Genomic DNA, 20,065 nt, shown 5'->3' with positions numbered 1-20,065 from the left:
ATCCTACTAAATCTATTAACAGCCCTTATTTCTTTCCGTAATAAGGTTCCTGAATGTTTTTTCATGTTATCCTGCTATTCTTCTTGTTCAATTCAGAGAGCTCGCAACACTGCCAAGTCATCTTAAGAGTAACCAGCGAGGTGATAACTAAGCTGCTTTAATACCCAGCCAAGGGTTGCTGTGTTTTGTCATTATCCTGTGGCAATTGGGATCCAACAGAACGGATTCTAAACCCTAACCGACCCAGAGTAGGCTTGAACCCATCACGGACATGTTATTGAGTCGTTCGAGTTGACGACGGTACCACGGGACCACCCCAAATATCTTCAATAGATGAATTGTATTATTCGGATGAGATCAAAAATAAATATTCATATTAAAAATAAATCAAACAGTTGCATGCTTACATATCCCAGCACCTAGTTCTGGTTACTTGCATGGGGGTAAATATATATATATATATATTTTTATTTAATATAACGCACGCTTTCACAGTGGGACGGAGGCATTGGTACGGGCATCCTATAACAGATAAAAATATATGTATGTATATTCGTAACGTTTCGTTGTTTAAATAAGGTCTCGCGTGTTTTTCGTTCGTTTCTCCCTCCCCGTAAGCGTTTCTCTTTAGTGCAATCGTATTGTTTGCGGGTGTGTCCTCTCGAACAGAGCCTTCTGCTCACGTCTTTAGCCCTTTATCCAGTAGCAGTCGAAGAAGCTTACTACGCGCACTATCGTCGATCGTGTACTAAACCTAGTAACAAGTTGGCCCAGTTCGTTTGCCGTTCGCTTCTCACACGACAAAGCTCTGATTATTATCACAAAACTCGTAAATATTGTCCACAAACTCGACCGACTCGTTGGCGGACGGAGGGTTCGATGATTTGCGCCTCGGTGCCAAACTGTGGCGCGATCCGGCCGACGGTGCATGGGTAAAGCAGGTGTCCGCACTGAGCGCTTCGCCCTCCTCGACCGATCCAGTTCGGAAGTGTTTCGTCATGCCGTATCGCTGCTGTTGCTGCTGCTGCTGCTCCTGCCCTGCGCCGCTCTGTTTGCCGGCCGGCCGCCGATAGCACTGGCCCGCTTCCTGTGCCTCCAGCAGGGCGCGCAGATTATCGATCAGCGGTGACTTCTCCTCGATCTCCATCTTCGTTTCGAGCAGCTGCTGCTCGATTTCGATAATCTCCTTGGCACACCGGTCGATCGACTGCTGCAGCCGCTCGACGTGGAAGTCCAGCCCGATGTGCGAGCGGTAGATTTGATTCTCGGCATGGAATTTGGCACTCTTCAGCTTCAGCCGGCGGAGCAGCTCCTCCTCCTGTTCGAGCAGATGTTGCATCTCCGCCATCTTGGTCGCGATCTCCTGCCGGATCAGATCGAACCGGAACGAGGTCCGATTGAACGTGCCCTTGCGCAGCTCGCACTGGTCGTCCGACTCGAAGTCATCGACCGGCGGCGTAAAGTCCTCCTCTTCCACCTCATCGACCTCCTCGTCCTGCTCGCCTACCAGCTCCACCAGCTCCTGGTCCCGATCGGCCGATCGTCGGCCACCACTGGTCGACGCCACTCCGTCGTCCTCCGACAGTGTGTACTCCAGCTCGGCCGATGATGGCTTTCTGTGCTGATGGTGACAGCGCAGCGAGTCGTACCGACGCTTCGACCGGTGGTACTTCTGCTGTCGTTTCGCACTGTCGCCCGAACCCTCCAGCAGCTCGTGCTCCTCCTTTCCACCCAGCTCGGTAGCAAGCTCGTCCGAGTCCTTTGCGTACCGATCGATCTCCACCATCGAGCCAAAGTTGGGCCGCTTGGGCAGCGTGTCCCGGCGACTCAGCGCGTGGTTGTTGGTGAATATGCCACTGTCGCTGTCGGAAGTATGATCAATCACCAGCAGCAGCTCGTCTTCGTTCGCTTTCCCACCATCGGCCAGCTGGTCGGATGACTCAAACAGCACGTTCTTCAGCACTCGAGCCCCCGGTCTATCCTTACCACCACCGGCAGCAGCTCCAGCTGACGATGATTTACGGGCGGAAAACAGCAACTTCCCCGGGAACGTACTGCGCCGCACTTTGGCATCTTTCGCTTCCCGCTCGCTCACAACCAGCGGCTCCCCGTCCACCGACAGGTCGGACAGATTGTTGGTGGCCGCATCGTGCAGGAAGTTCTCCATAATCAGATGCTTGCCACAGTTTTTGCGCACATACTTGCGGAACTTTTCCTGCTGTCGTTTCTCCGTCGACTTTTGGCTAGGCGGGAAGAAGAAGGATGTTGCGGGATGTTAGAAAATGGGAGCAACGGGACGACACCACCGACCAACGCTTACCTGATCTGGGACAGATGGTTCTGGATGGCTTCGCCCTGCTTCAGCACCTTGCGCATCATGCGATTAATCAGTCCGATCTTTTCCTTCTGCTTTTTCGATTTGTTCTCCTGCAGGTGGAGGGAAAAGAATGGAATAATTCGCGTGAATCAAATGCCTTACTGAATGCTACAAGCTGGTTCAAGCCCACACCACACCGCAAAACATGCTTTATATCTTGCCCAAGCAAGCTAGCAAGCCGCTTGCTGCCTTACCTTGCCACCGGCAGCGCCCTTTTCCAGGTTAGTTTTGTTTATCTTCAAACGGAACTGCACCTGTGAAGGCAAAAGGAACAGGAAAAAAGCAAAAGCAAGCTATAAAAAAACATTGTACTACAGCAACCATCGCGCTATCGGGCAGGATTTGGTGGTGCTTTTGTGTGATTCAAATAAAGTGAGACACGAATTTTATGAATACCGAATGAGCTAAAGCAGCCTGCACGCCTGCACTGCATAGGTCACGCCAACTTTCGCCTGCTGCTAATTTGCCTGCTGGAGCTGAGCGGGCGTGAATGGCGCCAACCACGGCTCGGTGGAGAGTCATTAAACGAGGGGGAAATGCGGAACGACCATTGCTTACCTCGTTTTTGGCGTCGCCCCACGCGTTCCAGATCGAAAGGATGCGTGTGTCGCCGGTCAGGACCTGCTCGACCTCACGCCATCGTTCTATTATCACGTAATCGCTCACGTCACGCGACACTGCGACATCTGCGCGCGTTCGAGCGGCGTGGTGCGCACCAGAGCAACATTCACGGAAAGCCCATCCGGGAAAAAGAGAGAGAGAGAGAGAGAGAGAAAAAAAAAAGCAGAAAGAAAAGTAAGGTAATTAAAATTCTAATGAATCATGTTTGTATGTGCCGGGTGATGGTGGAGGAAGTGAATAAAGCTACAACCCTCGGCCTACCTTCCGGTCCGTAGTTTCCGTTCTGGATTTCGTCGTCGATCAGTGCCCGGATAATGTTGCTGCACGTGGTCGTAGCGTTGATGCCGGACACGAACCGTGCCTCGCCCCGGATCCAGATCGGTATTTCGATGTCGGTGGACGGGGTGGTGGCGGTGGTGGTAGGTTCGGATTCCGGCTCGGTCGATGGTGCAGGAGTAGTGCTGGTGGCCGGCCTCGGTGGTTCCGGTGTGATGGCGTCGTACTCATCGTCCGTATCGTCCGTTCCGTTGCCGTCCGAGTCGGGGCTTTCGGTGTGGATTGGATTGGGGACGTGTGTATGGCTGTGGTAGGGTATGGAGTTGAGCTGGAGAAAAGTAAAGAGAATGGAGAAGTTGAGATGGTGAGATAAGATATTGTTGGGGCTTGATTTTCAACGAGTGACAAATTAGAAGGTAGAAGGATTTTCATGTTGCTAGGACTAAAGGAATAATTGGGATATTGGGAGGACTACAACAATGAGCGCAACAATCCTGCTAACTTAATATTAAGTATAAAATTAAGGTTTATCTTACGACATTGAAGTCTCTTTAAGCTTCAGATATTTTTGTCTATAATGGGAAGATTTAGACAGTCTCTTTATTTCAAATACATTTTATCTTGTAACAATCGTTGAAGGTCGATTCTTCTACTTCATGGTCTGCAACGACCATCTAGGAATGTCATAAGCAACTGATGGACTACCAGGTTATTTGTGACTTATTCGGTTTACCCATAGCAAGCTAGTCAGTCTCCTCATGGAGACTACAGGACTTGTTCATCCAAGATTTGAACCCAGGATGGGCATGTTCAATCGTACGACTTCATGACTCTATCACACGATTTACTCTGAGCTAGTCAGTTCAAAGACATATGTTTAAGCAACATTATAATGATTGTGATAAGTTCCACCTCTTACCTCAATACAGGTTTGAAAAGGATGGAAGTATCTTTACGATATTCTTAAGGTTGGTGTAAAGGCTCAGAAGATCTCACGAGTCCTACACACCTCTAAGACCACCAACATAAATAATAAGACTTCTTAAGATGAATATCTCTATGAGCTGTTGGGCCGTGCGAGGTTCTAGTCTCCAAAATGGCAAAACTGTCTGAGCTTCAACAGCGAAAACGTAAAGCTCCTGTCAAAATTGTATGGAGTTCAAGTTCGACCAATATAATGGATTGGTATTGCTTCTTTGACTGCGGGTTTAGAGCAGCTCAGATTCGAAAAATAGAGTTCGAGCTATTGTACACTCTGAACCTGAACCTTCACTGAATTCACTGTATATAGGGATACCAGAGTGTAGTGTCTTTGGAACTGTCCATCTCAGGAATTATTCTTGGAAAAATCTTGCAGATATTCTTAATATAGTCTTGTTGTTTAAGGTCAACATTAAAATAATTACTATCATGGCATGAAATTGAGAGTAGTTTTGGTAAGGGAAAGACCACCAAAGACTATCAAAGACTCCTCTTTGTGTCTGTTTGTCAATACCATCTCCAAGGGATACCGCGAAGTGGTAGTCGGGGACTTTGTTGGACTGCTACACTAGACTAGTGTTTATGTGTTTGTATGAGAGTGAGAGAGAGACAGAGATTGGTGATTCGTGTTGTGTTACGCTAGCAAGTTTGCCCTTTTTATTGGATTGTATTGATCAAACAAGGTAATGTTATTTCCTCCCTGAGAACAGTTTCATCGCGTCACCCCTTTTCAGCTTTCAACTTTCACTGCGCACTTGCGCAAGGACCTCCCCTGTTCGGGCAAAAAGCACAGCAGGTATGGGCAGACGGTACTAGATACCATAGCCCACTGTTTCAAGCTAATAATGTAACGCGAGGAATATAAGGAGTCACGCAACCTTAGCACTACTCACCAGTTCGCGCTTCACCGTACCACGGCCGGTGCCGCAGGCGCGGGGTTCCGGTAGCGTCGTGCCGCATCCTGCCCATCCAACCGGCAGCGATTGCAGCTCCCGGTCCGCCGTCACAACGTCCGCTCGGAAGCTACCACCCCGCGAGGTGGATGCAACGTTTCCCGACGAGGACGATGGCTTGGCGATTGTGTTGGTGTTTGTGCATTTGGCCCCAGCTGCGTCGTCGCTAGTGTTGGTGGTTGATTTCGTGCCACGTGCCGGCTGTGTCTCTCCTCCCGTACCATCGTCACCGTCCAGAGTGCTGCTGGCAAACGGGAGACCGGCTTCACTATCCTCCAGCTGGGTGGATGGTTCATTTTGGCGCTGGCTGCTCGAACGATGATGGTGGTGATGGTGGTGATGATGATGGTGGTGCCGGTGATGGTGATGATGGTTGCGGGGCGGTAGGATAGGGCTAAAGTTGCTCAGCTCTTCCGCCGAGGTGGCCACCGCCGAGGCCGATCCCGCCGTCGAGTCGTTGTGAATCAGGGTCGAGTTTTGGGGTGCCATGGTTCCGTTTCGTGTTGCACTGATCGCACTCCGTCCTTGCTGTTTTTGGTTGAAGGTTCGGTGAGTGCGAGCGTGAACGAGAGCGAGAATGAAAGAAAATGGAAGGGGAAAAGAGGATGAATATTTGATCGATAAGTAGTGAACGGTGGGTTGGAATATGTTTTGGAGGGTAAACATGGGAATGTAATTGGTTATACGTAATCGTACGAGTACATGCGTCAGTAGTTGATTGCTTGTGGATAGAGGTGGGTTGGGATTTGCAGCATTAAGTCTAGACATTGTTTTCTGAAGAGCTACATAACTTTGATAAGGGTGTGTCTAAGTGTATTCTCATTGCAGGACATTAACTTTTTGCATTAAAAATGATATTTCATATCAATTCATACCATTAAGTGTCTAATATGGGGTTTTCCAGAGCACTAAGTATTAGCAAGATTTTCCAGCAGATGGCGCTGCTTTGATTGTGGCTGACAGTGACCTCGTGTTTCACTAAAAGAGTTTTACGGGTTGATTTTGAAGATGTTCCTTAATACAATCAGAAGAAAGCGGTAAATATGAACCTAATTCAACCAATGATGAGAACTTAGATTACTTTCTCCTCAACGATCATGACTAGGTTTTTTAAGATCAATCTAAATGGTGAGAAGATGTACCAACAACTACCGTCAGCCGTAATACCTGATTTGCATCCCATCGTCCTCCCTTCAATCCCTTCGAGTCGGGTCAGCCAAACGATGATTTATCACTAAGTTTTCCCCTTGCGAAAGTTTCCCCAAGATTTTGTTTTCCGATTTCGCAGATTCGATAGGAGGAGAAAACCATCTTTTGCGTTGCGAGTTTTCGTTAAGAGGGCGATTAGCGGGAACCGTTGCCGCCGTACACACATTAGGCGGTGCGCGATTGAATCGGTGCGCTTTATCGTCCATCATCGGCGCTTTGTTTGGCATCGGCAATCGTGCGGCAGAGGAGGAAACGGACGAGAGTAGGCAGTTTTGTTTAGCTAATTTGTTTGATTAATGGTTTGGCTGCAAATCTGGGCACCCATGCAACACATCCACCAGCCCCTTTTCACACCGTCCTTTTTCTCTCGCGAAAGCGCTTTGCGTTGTTTTAATTGACCTAACCCAACCGACGAAGCGGGCGGCTTTCGGTTGATAAGTTTTCCGATCTCGCATTTATTTTCTTCATCTCCCGGCGTCTGGTATAGGAAGGAAATGGCATAAATTGGGGTTTTTTTTTAGCTTCGTAATGTAATTCCGCCAATATTTTGCACTTCCGTAATAAATGAGAGCTTTTATCGCAAGCTGGCCGGTTCGGAATTGATTTTTGAGAAAATTAAATAAAAAAGTTGATTTGCACAATTATGATTTACATAACCTTCTGACCCGGAACGATCATCGCCGTGGTGAAGGGGGAGTTCGCACCACTTAAGCGTTATCGAGGTGCAGACTAGCATGACAGCAAAGGCGTAAAATCAGTTTCATTTTATGGCAAAAGCCACACAAACACGTAAATACATACAGGGAAAGCAAAAACCGGGCAAATGTGAAGAATGGCATGAAGTGAGGGAGCGCGATTCTAACAATTTATGTACGCAGTCAGTGTAGCATAGTGCCGGCGTACAGCTTTACGAGGCGGGAAAGGGGTGCATTTGTATTGTTGCAGTGATTTGCTTTTCGTGGTTTTGTTTCGTTCTGTGTAATGCAAATGTTGTTTGCAAAAAAAAAAAAAACTAACAAACACAGAATGAAGCTTTGTTCGTGTTGCTGTATTCCTTTGTGCTTATGTTGCGATTGTTAGCTGGCAGGCAGCCGGCACGAGCTGAAATTCTTGTTCGTATTTTGTGTGTATGAATCACTGTTAGAAAATATCGCCATTCAATTCCAATTAGAAAAAATTGAAACTGAGTATAACCTGTATTTTTAACTACAATAAGCTTTGCAAATGGCATTCAATCCAAAGAGCATTTTATAATTGAAATACTTTGTAATGTGATTCGCACAAATAAAACCATTACAATGCTCAATAAAATCAACAACATTAGAAACAGACGAGCCTTAAGCTCGTTACAGTGAACATCTGTAAACAGTTACACCAATCAGACGGAGGAAATAGAATCCTCAACTGGCCCTGGGTACTAAAGTCTTGGGCATTAGATTTTCCACCTTCGGCTTACCGAAAGCTTCCCATGCGTTGTGTTCGTACGCTCGTAACTCCATTTAGTGCGATTAATCGTCTCGAATCCCGCTCGCTTCCGCTGACACAGAAACCCATTAGTCAAACAATTGCGAACCGAACCAATGAGAAGGGGCCAAGACCCGGGGTGTGCAAATGCTTGTGAGTGTATGTGTCTGTGTGAGCGCATTTCCCTTGTGTGGTCTTCGGCTTCCGTGCTCCCGGGAGCGCGTTTTCGTTAATTTTGATTGCTTTCCAGAGCAGTGTTGTTGTTGTTTGTTGTGGTTGTAGTTAATCTCCCCCAAATGGTACGTTAAAGATGGGTTCTGCGAGGAACACAAAAAAAAACTACACAACGCTTAAAAGCTTTTAACTAGAAGGTACATTTCAGAGAGGAAAATCCCACCCACAAAACTAGGCTAATAAAGTGCAGTTACGTGCAATGCAATGGATTTTTGGAGGAGAAAAGAAAACAAAACTGGTTTGAATTTGTTGGCATAGTTTAATTTAAATGTGTTTCGAAGGAGAACGAAAAGCATTTTTTACTAATTTCAGATGGCTCCGATTATTTTGCAACCATTTTTCCTGTTTTTAATTTTACTTCAATCAAAAGGATCTTACTCGATCTGGCGCACAGTCGACCGATCAGTTTGCATTGCAAATCGAATGGAAAGTTTAGGCCTGCGTACGTGCTTGATTACACTGACGCAGTGAGGTAGCCAGTGGCAGTGGCTGGCCGTGAAAAGCTTCCCCCAAACAAAGCGCAATCGACTAACGACGCAGACGCGAGGGGATTAGGGGATCGGTGAGGCCGCCCCGGAAAAGAAATGGCCACAATGGTGCGTGAGCGGCTCTATAAAACATATGGTTCCGCTCTGGTTGAAGCGTTGAATCATTCGTATTGGACGCTGATGCCGTCCGTACACAGAGATAAAACAACAGAACGGCACCGGCGGCCGGGTAAAGTGATAGTTTCCTTCCATTTTCCAGCCATTATCCGCTGCACCGTGAGCCGGGGAAACGCAGTGGAGGGACAAGAGCGTGTGTGTGTGTATAAACTATCAATCAAGCCAATAAAAGAAAGAAGCTTTAAGTAACGAGTGCCGACCTTTTGCCTGACGCTGATGCAGCTGTTTTTCGGCGTTTGATTCGATTTGATGGTGTGATCAAGATGAAGCACTGCGGCACGTTAGGTGACGATGCACATTTCTTACTAAATAAATCATCATGTGTGTGGGTTTTTTCTTCTTTTTTTAGGGAAGGATGGTAGCGAAAAACGAAAACACTAAATTAAAGCTGCTGGGCGGTGAAGACACGGGAACTGGGTGGAGGGATTGCTGTGTGTAAGATTTAATTTGACACAGTGATCGAACGGGCAGACTGAGTGATGGTGTTAGCTCATATACACATACACACACACAAACATCATACAATTGTCTGTTGGTCAGCAAGAGTTTTCTCGTGGAAAACCGGCTCCAATGGTAAGCGGGAGGCTGAGTCGAATTCAATTTCATTCACATGATCATGCTTAGCGCTCTACGCCACACGCTCACTGTCTTTCTCACATTAAAAGGAGGCAAGAGTTGTGCAAGTATTGGCCAGCCAGTATTTGGGAGGCGTGCGGAAATCGATTCGTCAAACGAGCGAACGCATTGCAAGGGCTCGGCTCATCTGATCGGTGGGCGGCGATGAGATGAGGAGTATGGTGCTGATGAGCTGTTTTGTTGTTTGATGGTATTATTTGGCAGCCATTTATAGTCCTCGCCGGCTTAACACGGTGTTAAATAGAATGTAATTTAATACATTGGAATCGCTTACATGATGATGAGCTCGGTGGAGGTTAGCGAGATTATATTAATCTGTGCTTGCACTGTGGCAGAAGGTTGGTTCGATTTTAATGACTGAGTTTCAACGTTTGGCACAAAAAGTGGTTATTGTGAGCGAAAATTAGACACTCAACATTGTATTAGCACGTTTAAAATTGAAAACGAGTTGAAAATCCATGCATTTATTCGTTTTTTGCCAACAAAATACAAAAGACTTCAACCGCCACGTCACGTCAAAAGTAAGCGACGAACCTCGGAAATCATTTTAACGCATAAAATAATGGCAACAAAACGGTGTACATCTTCTTCGCACACGATTACATAGTGTACAAAGAGTTGAAACATTTCTCTCAATTACTATCCGGTCCTTCCGCCACACCCTCTCCCTGTGCTGGACACAGGGCTTATGCAATTGAAGCCACCGCTGGCCGTGGCTGGGCGTTGCGTTGGGCACGGGCAGGTGATAAAAATTTATAAACATATAAATCCACCATTAAATCCACACCCGCCCTGTAATCAACGGAGGAGTTAAAAAATGACTCCTTCTGGCTACGCTTAGATTACCGTGTGCGTGTTTACGTCGTTTCGCAACTATTTACCCAAGACAAAAGGGTAGGAAAATATTGTTTTATGTTATAAGTTGTTTTTATCTAGGATAAACGTGTGTTCGAGATATTTGTGAAGAAGGGCGTTTAGAAAAAAAAAACACATTCCTTCAACGGGTAATTGCCATCGTGTAGCGTGATTTCGTAGCCCAACCGAGCGAATGCTAATGGAATAAAAATTATATCGCCCCTGCACGTAAGCGCGCCGTTGAGCAAGAGCTAATATTTGATTGCAGCTGACCCTTCGAAAGGGCTGCCTCTTCACCATAAATCATGTCTAATTAGAAGAGGAGCCTTTGCGTCACATCCATCCCTCTCCCGTCATGGGTCAGTTCGACCTGGGTTGCGTCGATCGGTGTGCCGATGATGTCGTGCAATGCGGCAGTAGGCGACAAACGCTCCAAAAAATGCGCACGGTGGCAGCAGACCACTGCCAAATTACCAAGGGCCAAAGGCTGGCCAGCTTTTAATGATCATTACGATCGAGTTCGGGGCGATGGTTCGTAAAATGCAATGGAACCATCTGCCCTTAGACACGGTGGCACACGGCTTCATTTTTTGGCTGCCTGATTTTTTTGGAGATCGAGGAAAATTGTTCGGCCACCCAAGCCGCGTTGGGAGGTTGGGAGTAAAATTCACTGGCGATCCACTTTCATCTTCGATTCACCTTAATTACACGGCGGCCCTTTTTTATTCGTGAAACGCACCCCGTTAAGCCATTCCCCTTTTTAAATGTCGGAGAATCGGCGTTTCTCAGCGTTTCGGTTTCACTTGCTGTAATGCCTTTTTTGTTGCTTCTTCTAATAGGGGAGCATACATAAAAACCAGAACAACAAACAAAAAATTAAGAAAAAAACGCCCCGTTGTGTCTCACAACAAATCGTTCCACCTGCTTCGCATTATGCACGTAACGAGCCCGAACGTTCGAAAGCTAATAAATTAAATGGACAGAGAGAAAAAAGGGCACATCTTTCAAACTCGTTGCACAAAGCGTTCAAACGTTGCACAAAGCTAAGGGGTCAATAGTGTGGATGAAGGACCCGGGCAACGGGTGGATTATATCATGCGTGTTTATCGCCATTTGCCAAAGAGTGTTCTCCGCGCGAAAAATTGAAAGGGAAAGGTGCGCCATTGCACAAGCAAGCAGAATTGGCAGATACAAAGAAGCAAACAGCACTCCGGTCTACTCGATCGTCTTCTGATAATCGGTGCACACGATCGTGAATACGTGGCGTGGAGGGTTCGTGTGGATGTTTGCGTGCACTTTACACCTTGTGCTTACTTTGTGCAGCGAGAAAATTGGCCACCATCAACACCACCGCAAGAAGTTGGAGCGTTTTCCCCTCTCCCCCCCACCCCAGAGAGGGGGCAGAGGTGTAAAGATAAATGTGAAATTCTACCAATCATCATTTCGGTTTCACCATCGTTTTTCTTAACTGTGGCCCTTTGCTTTTCACCTCTGCACTTCATGTTCCACAACTGCAAGCCTAAAGCCACGTGGCCCACGTAATCAGGCCACCATTGTTTTCGTGTCCAGGAGAGGCACACCGGGCGGAGGGAGGTAACTGTTTGTGCGCATTGCTCATCGTAATCAGATCACAAATTGGTTTGATCTTTTTTTTTTTTGTTCATGTTTTACTCTCCACTATGGCTCACGGTGTGGCTCTCGTGTTGAAAAGGAACGGTGGAGGCCTTTCTCTGCCTCTAGGCGTGGCATCCTCCCGTCCCTTCCCATCATTAGGCCCCGCAAAACGGTAGCGCGTTGCGCGAGTCTGACAGACGCACTTGTTGTCCATTGTTTTCCGCGGTATCGCGGTGGCCTTGCGGACAGCTAAAAAGACCACCTGCCTGCGGGAGGAAAGGATTGCAAATGTAAACCACCAGTCCAAACCGGCGCAGGAATTTGTATTGTTTTGTCACTCGGGTGTGCGTATCAGCGCACACGGTGTAGCTGTTGTGTCTCCGGGGAATTTGTTGCAGCCGTCGGCCATCCCTCCCAACAGCATCTTTTCATCATTGTTTTCACCGTGCGCAAAGGCGGAGGCTCACCGTGTCTGTTTTTCTTGATGTGTGATTTCTTACATTTGATATTGGAGTTGGGTCGCCGCTTGATCGTGATTCGCTCCGCGGCCACATTATCATTTGTCCCGTGCGCAAATGCGGGAAAATGCGCTCGCTTCATCTTTTCGCTTTTGGTCCCTCACTTTGGCTGAGCAGTGAGCCTTCATTTTCTGCATTTTCACCCGTTCCCCCGTGGATGGAACGGGTGGTTTTGCAGCTTTCCCGTGCGCGAGCGTGCAACAATCTGGCGCGCGATAATTATGGGGGCGGGTGATATCGAAACGTAGCCTCATCTGGGTCTCGGGGCCCCTATCAACACACACACACGGTGGGCTGCTAATCGGCAAGAGTGGTAGATATATGGGGCACAAATTTTTGTGCAGCAATGATGAAGAAAAACAGATGGCTTGCGGAGAACATTAGCATTGTAAATTGTTTGCGAAAAGAGAGAAAGAGGAACAGAGAGAGCGATTATTTCTTTATTTATTGCGCTTGTTTTAAGTGTTGGGAACGAGACGATCGTAAATTGATCTCAATCACAAAGCAAAGGTGTTTGGATCTCGTATGTGTAATTAATCAATTGCTGCAATGAAATGGAAAATGTTTCTTCGGATTGATACCTTTTGATTATAATTAATGATAAAACTGTTCTGCAACAAATTCGAAATGGCTCCACATACACAAATATATTAATACATGGTCCCATCACTTTGATTTTAATTTAACGACCAACACATTTAAAGAGAACTTTTTATTAATTTTCAATTTTGGCGACACCAGATCAAGGGAGATGTTAGAGGAATAAGTTAGGGTTTAGGGATAGCTGTAGGATAGGTTTTAAGTACTTAATTTGTCTCAGCCTCAAGAGTGCAAGACACATATATTGGTAAAAAAATAATAATAAGTACTTTAAATATATATGATTCTAGTTCTTCTGAACGTCCATTGACGCCTAGTTTACATTCACTTTTACACATTCACATGTTTTTGATGGCGACTTCCCCGTCGGATTCTACGCGTTGATGACAGCGAAAGAATGGAGTTATAGCCTCAGCTCCACCATTTCGATACGCACTGTTGAGCAGTACAGCTCGCTGTAGAGGCCAGTAAATGTAGTCAGTAGGCTCAAACACTCTATACTAAAAAAACCCAGCTCACTCCTAATCCTTGCTGCTTTCCTGTTCTACCTCCTGTTCTGGATGACGATACGGTTGCGATGGTTGACGATGGTGGCACCAAATCTGAACGATGGCACGAAAAGATCCACAGAAACGATATGGTACGATCCACTGTGAATTCTCCCAGTGCCAAGGTCCATAATTGGTCACGGTAGTGTACACCCGTTCACGGTTCAACCGGCTGCTGATGCGTCCCGTGGATGGGTGTAGTTAGTTGGGTTTCGCAGGTTTATTTCCTCCCACTATCGGGTACGTACGAGTTTATTATTATTACATTTGCCTGCCCGGTCCGAGCTCGTTCACAATTCTTTGCTCAATTTAATGTACGTTCGTTTATTGTACGAACGAGGAGATGATGGTTTGCGACGGGTTTGCAAAGCATTATGATAATACAACCCTGCGGTACGTGTAATCAGGCCAATTATTGGAACGATAATGCTACTCTCACAGTGCTATGTTTTTATAGCCGTTTTTTTATTATTTTAAGCTAAATTAGTTAAATAAACAGAGACAGCCAAATGAGTCACACTTTGATTATTAAACCATAATATTATAAAAGGTGGCTCAGCACAACCTATACACCCAACAATGCGTGTTTCAGGCTTTCAGGTCGGCTAGAATCAGCCTCGTCATTATTAACACCACCAACACTATCATCATCAACGTTGAGTTGGGAAGTAGGCAGTAGAAGCAGCACGCACACACAACAAAAAAGGGGAAAAACCCTCCAGGAGTGTTGATGGGATGGTTGATTTAGAGAGAAAATGACGAGCAGCAAAAGGTGAAATGTGTCATAAAAATAAATGAAGGTCCAAAGGGTGATGGGGTGTGGCCGCGCACTACTATCGCGCGGGAAAAACAGGGAAGAGGGAGCCAACAGGACTACTCGCGTGTGGAGGACTACACGGAAAAAAGAGGAGGAGAAGTTGAAGAACAACTAGGGCGCGGTATTTTTTTACCACGTCCAGGACGCTTCCCTGTGTGGTGGCGTGTTTGTGTCCTTTACGGTTCGATTAGACGAATGGTTGGCGTGCTGGCGCACACTATACAGACGGTGTAGAGGGTGCGAGAAGAGAGAGAAAGCGAGAAAGTGACGTTCTTTAGCTTTGTTTTTATGTATGTCTTTCAGCTCTAATGTCGCACACGGTCACCTTCCAGCAGAAGTTGGCCACACCGAACGGGTGAATGGCCGCTGGGTGAGAGATATTGATTGCGTTAATGGCACACGGCGGTGGCGATGGTTCCCCCCCCCCGTATTTCCAGGACTTGTTTGCGAGGAGCGGCACACATACACACCGACGCAGTGTAGTGGCACTAAAGGTGGAAAGTAGTCCTGCAGGACGCAGGACTATCGGTAGTAGTGGCGTCCCTTCCCTTTGTACGACATTCAAATGTCATGAATGGAAGGTGAGCGAGAGACAACGGAAGGATAGCGGTAGGATAGGATGATGAGACCATATGTTAGGTGCAGTGGGAGAGAGGCGAAGGAATGGGAAACTCGACACCACACAACCTCGCACCTGTCTATCGATCGAAAGGATCCTTGTATTTTGTTCCGTGCGCCCCAAAGCACGCTAGCCTTGAAATGTCCTCGCCGCGAACGGTGTTTCTATCAGGGCAGGTGTTTTTATTTCGGAATATCGATTCGATTGGATTGAAATTGGTTGAAGTATCGCTGGCTGCGGCACTGCCGTCCATGACGTCAAGTGCGTTCGTTCGCTAATGGGGTTCTGAGCAAAAGGGTTGATTGGGCAAAGGGCCACTGCATTCTAGGGCTTTATTACAGATTGACAGCTGATTGATAATTTAATGAGGAAAATTAGTACGATTCGAGCTGGTGCATGGTGCAATCTTTTTGATGTAGACAATAACAATTGGCTGAAGGATATATAAACAAAATAAAAACGAAAATGTAAAAGTGTTTAAAATAATTACCTAAAAGGTCAATTTGGAAAGACTGTAAACGATAGTATGCTCTAAATTATTATCCTTAATTATTCTTGTAATAGCTATTGTATTAATATTTGTTTCCGAAAGAAATGTTTCGGAAGAAGAATAAGATTACAACTCATGAGATAGCACTAAGAGACCGATAATTATAAAAAAGGATGTAAGGAGTTATAAACAAAATAAATTAAAAATAATTGGAGAAAGTATATCAAATATCAATGGAAAGTAGGAATAAGGGATGAATGAATTACAAAAAGCAAATATTGTATCATACAAATTGAAATATTCTTTTTAATTTGTATTTTACTGACGAAAGGTGTGACCACAGGTCGCTTTAAAACAAAAATGGTTGTTTTTGATTGTATTTCTCTAAAATTATACTGAAATATTATATTTTTACCTACAAATAAGTGGAATTACCTTAATTGTAGGTATAATAATGTAAGATAATTAAAAATAGTTTAATACGACTGAAATCTGGTTTATTTATTGGGAAGAATTTGTTTATATTCAGCTCGTTTTGTAACAAAAATAACTCAAAAATAAAAAAAAATGTTTTCACTTTCACGCTACGTGCTCCTAATCACTATTTAACATTTTTGGACGAGACCATACAATAGTTGTGACATGGGAACATGTTCAATATTCACTTTTCATGTTTCTTTTGTCTCATAACGCCGCCCGCGAGATAAAGTCACACAATAGCGTCCAGAAAGGCTCAACTGGCTACTTAATGTACTTTCTTACATTTCCAGCTTTTAGAAACAATCGGTCAAATGGCATCACCTACAACTGCTATGCCATACCGTACCGCCCCATTGTGCATCGAGCCCCCGGTCAACCCGCCTACGCTGGACAGATCAAGCATTTCCGTCTTCCGGCTGGTTCGATTATGAGATAAACATGTTTCCATTTGTTTCCTACCCGGCGTTATCTGCATCGCAAGCCTCTGCAACAAACTTGCGGGGCCAGTCAGAAAATACTCCGGTTGTCGGTCCGAGGCGTTGCTGGTGAGCACGGGCACTCTCTGATCGAGCATCTTGATTCGAAGCAGGTTTGATTGACAATTACGCCACCCAGTAAAGGAGTGTGCAATGAAATGGATAGAGCAAAGAAAAAAAGCTAAAAAGCAGCCAAAAAGAGGGGAAAGCTGGGTTGTGGGAGTTGGCTGGCAGGGTCCGGTGGCCGTCTGGCCGATGAAGCAACAAGACATTATTTGCATCGCTCTGTCTATTTGTTCGCTCTCTTCGCGCCTTTGAATCGTCTCGAACGCCCTCTTTAAGCCGGCACAGGTTTTTGTGGGTGGTTGCGCGTTGAACCACAATATGCATCATCCCCCGATCCCCCTTATGTTTTTGGCTAGAAAAGATTTTCTGTTGCCAACTGCAGTACAAAAGAGAATTAAAAAACAATCAAAACCCCGTGTGCACGATCGATTTGGAAGTTGGGAAATGCCACAGTCTGCACACAGATGGTAAATTGATTGAACCCATCAGCAACAGCACCTTTGCAGATGTGAACACACACACATACACACACGGACACCTCGATCTATTTGGAGAAGAATCTGGCAAAGAAGAAGGAAAAAGCACAATCGAGAGTGAATGGAAATGGGCGAAACAAAAGCGGCAAAAGCGAGTGCGGCACGCGAACAGCACACACACACCGGCCCGGCTCTACGGTGCTAATGAAGATCGGTGAACAACGGCCAAAGACGCCGCCGCCGCCGCCACCGACTGCAGCAACAACGAGATGAACCTCTCGTGCGCCCCCCGGGGCGGGGGTTGCGCGTCAAAACACTGGTAAGACAGAAAGCGAAGCGATTTGGCTGCGTTTGCGCTGGAGTAATTTGGGTTGAGCAACGTTCCCTCAGCCCGAATCGATCGGTTGCAAATGGCAATGTGGGTGATTATCCACAGGCTCGAAATGCAAAGTTGCGCAGCCGAACCTGAGCCGCATGGCGAAAGCAGCAGTAGATGTGCTTTGAAAATGTGATCAACCACGTGGTCTGTGGAAATGTTCTTCGAAATTGATCGTACGTTTGGAGGAGTACAGTGGACGGGTCTATACGGGAAGTTCCGGTTAGCAGAGGTCAGCAAGACGACCTCCAAGACATCCTAAATAGAAAAGATTAGGCACCTGCAGTCGATAAATATGCTTCGAGTCTCAACCTTGTTACCTCCCCTTGTGTGCTTCAAGTTCATGATGGGCATATCTTATCGAGCTGTCCACCCGTCCACCGGAACGGAATTGACAGCACGCCGATGAGGAATTGACAGGTTGATGTACGGTTTTAATTTTTAAATATCAATTTCGATATCCGATGTGGTTCTGTGTTTGAGGAGTCTCTAGTTTTGTGTCTAGATGCGTCACGTCATGCGTCGGCTAGCAAACGCAAAACAACCAGGGGAGGCGCCTGACGATGAGGATGATGATGATGATGAGCTACCTGGACCTGGAGCAGGGGCGGGAGGGAGAGTGGACTTTTAAATTGACTCGTTAGCTTAATGGAGTGAATCGGTGACGGCATCGGACAAGGGTTTGCGCGTGAATCACGGAAAACAAACCGTGGCACAGCCGTCCACCGTGCACCGCACGTTCGCTGAACTGGACCGGATGAAGATGGTGGAGAGGGGTTTATATGGCCGGATTTTGGTGTGCGAACATACACTGCCCCACTGGGTTTGGCGAACCGTGACCAACGCGGCGTCGGTGTGTGCTGGTCATGTGGGCTTTCCAAAAAACCTTCCACTTGGACATAAAAATGTACCCACCTCCTCCGGGCTGCGCGCCATGCCCAAACGCGACGGCAGTCGGTGGTAGAGGTCGAGGCTTTGGGGTTTGCGTGGTTTCGGATAATACTTTCCAAGTCAACCAATTGTAACCGGTAGCCCAGATCGGCTTTAATCGGTCCGGTGGCTCCCATCGGTGCCTCCTTGAACCTGAACCTCACGCGTCACGAGGAAGATTTGGTGGGCAAAGCCCAAGGTTCCTCCGGTGCCACTCGGACACTCGGGAAGGTTCAATAAAGAATGAGTCTCAGAAAAACAGGCAACTTGCAATTTGTTGCGATGGGATTGCCCTTCACTTGGAGTTTGGCAGCGGGCAGGGGGGCCATCCGAGCTAACAAGCGGCAATATATGGCAATAAAGTTTCGTGGCAATCTTTTCCTGCCAAATTCTAGAAGGTTCTATGGTTTCTTTTTTTTCGTTTTCGGGTCGTTTGACGCTGGGGGTATAAACTTACCAGTAATCACATCACCGTGACATGGACCTAACGGTAGACACCACGGTCGCTGGTCTTCTGCTTCTGGGCACTGCGCTAGAACTGTTTCTGCGTTCACAACTGTTTCTCTTTGAACCGCAACACACCTGGCTTAGCACCAAAACTGGCTTAACTTCCGTTACCCGTCGTTGAGCTACGACACGGGCTCGCAAACACGCACTCTCTGTCTTGCTGGCGATCTTGCTGACGGAGAAAAAACTGGAAGATCTTGTTCGTAGCTAGCAAGCCACAGGTAAAGTCACATACACATACACACTGGACAATAAACGGGTATGGTGAAGATGTTCTTCAGATCGCACACCGGACGACACAACAACTCATTGCACAACCTGTACTGTCCGTGAACTGTTGGGTTCTAGCGCTCTGCTGGTTGATGTGTGTAAGTGTTCCCGTACGGCTGGAAGGGCTGGAACTGTACACGCACTGGCCCGTGTAGGCACTGGTAGACCTTCGGTCACCGACTGATTGCTTGACTGCGGATCAAACCCGTCGCAGGGTTCTGGGTCCAGCTCTTAGGACCAACACCAACACCAGCACCACAGGTCCCTTCCACCGGCACCTACCCCGCTTGGTGGTGGGTTACAGCAATCCAGCGCCTACTCTAAATCCCTAACACTTTGCCGCACGGCCGAATGGCTCCTCCACTCCGTTCGGGCGTGTATCGGTGTTTAATACTTTCGGCCACAGGTTCGCCCGAGGGGAAACCAAAGGGTCCTTCCGAAATGAACGGCACTAGACCCCGGCAATTTGCGGGGGAGGGGGCGAAACAGGGACAACACTATCGCAACCTTTAGCCTGTCTCCTGTCTCCTGTACCTTCAGGGACTATTAGGTTGGAGCACACACCACCACTGTTTTTGTACCACACGAAGGATCACACACACACACACGCACAAACACACGGAACTGTAATAAAAGTGCACGATATACTTCCCTCTCCCCAGGTGAGGAAGTTTTGAATACGATTTTCCGTCCCAAAAAAACAGGGGAAAAAACAGAACACAACCCACACTGCTGCTGCTGCTGCTAGTGCTGGCGCAAATCCTCGAGTCTGTTTGCAGTTTTCCGTTACCGGAGCAACCGGGGTCCGCAACGATGACGACGACGATTGTTTCGACTAAGCCCGACCGGTATCCTTGACAACAGGCGAACAACTAAACATTGGCTTTTCTTACCACAGGCCGGCGTGCGGCCGCGTTTGTCCATGCTGGGCGCTCCCCAATTCAGGTGCGCTCTTCACACCGTTGCTGATGCGCTGTTTCCCTTGCACGAGTGGGGCCTTGCGGTGG

At 47.0% G+C, this 20,065-nt stretch overlaps 1 protein-coding gene across 1 annotated transcript; it reads right to left on the bottom strand.

The window, feature by feature from the left end:
• Positions 1–435: 435 nt before the first annotated feature.
• On the bottom strand, positions 436–19,940 carry LOC5667343 (uncharacterized). Its single transcript, XM_061646147.1, has 7 exons — positions 18,739–19,940; positions 5,149–5,736; positions 3,260–3,602; positions 2,936–3,063; positions 2,572–2,631; positions 2,321–2,427; positions 436–2,243 (listed from the first exon to the last, which is right to left on the bottom strand). The coding sequence occupies exons 2-7, from the start codon at positions 5,695–5,697 to the stop codon at positions 794–796; spliced, it is 2,637 nt and encodes an 878-aa protein (XP_061502131.1). The 5' UTR covers positions 5,698–5,736; positions 18,739–19,940; the 3' UTR covers positions 436–793.
• Positions 19,941–20,065: the final 125 nt, after the last annotated feature.

Source organism: Anopheles gambiae, chromosome 2 (genome assembly GCF_943734735.2).
Source record: "Anopheles gambiae chromosome 2, idAnoGambNW_F1_1, whole genome shotgun sequence".
Lineage (NCBI taxonomy): Eukaryota > Metazoa > Arthropoda > Insecta > Diptera > Culicidae > Anopheles > Anopheles gambiae.
The sequence above is the reverse complement of the archived record's forward strand: the minus strand, read 5'-3'. Positions and strand labels throughout refer to the sequence as shown.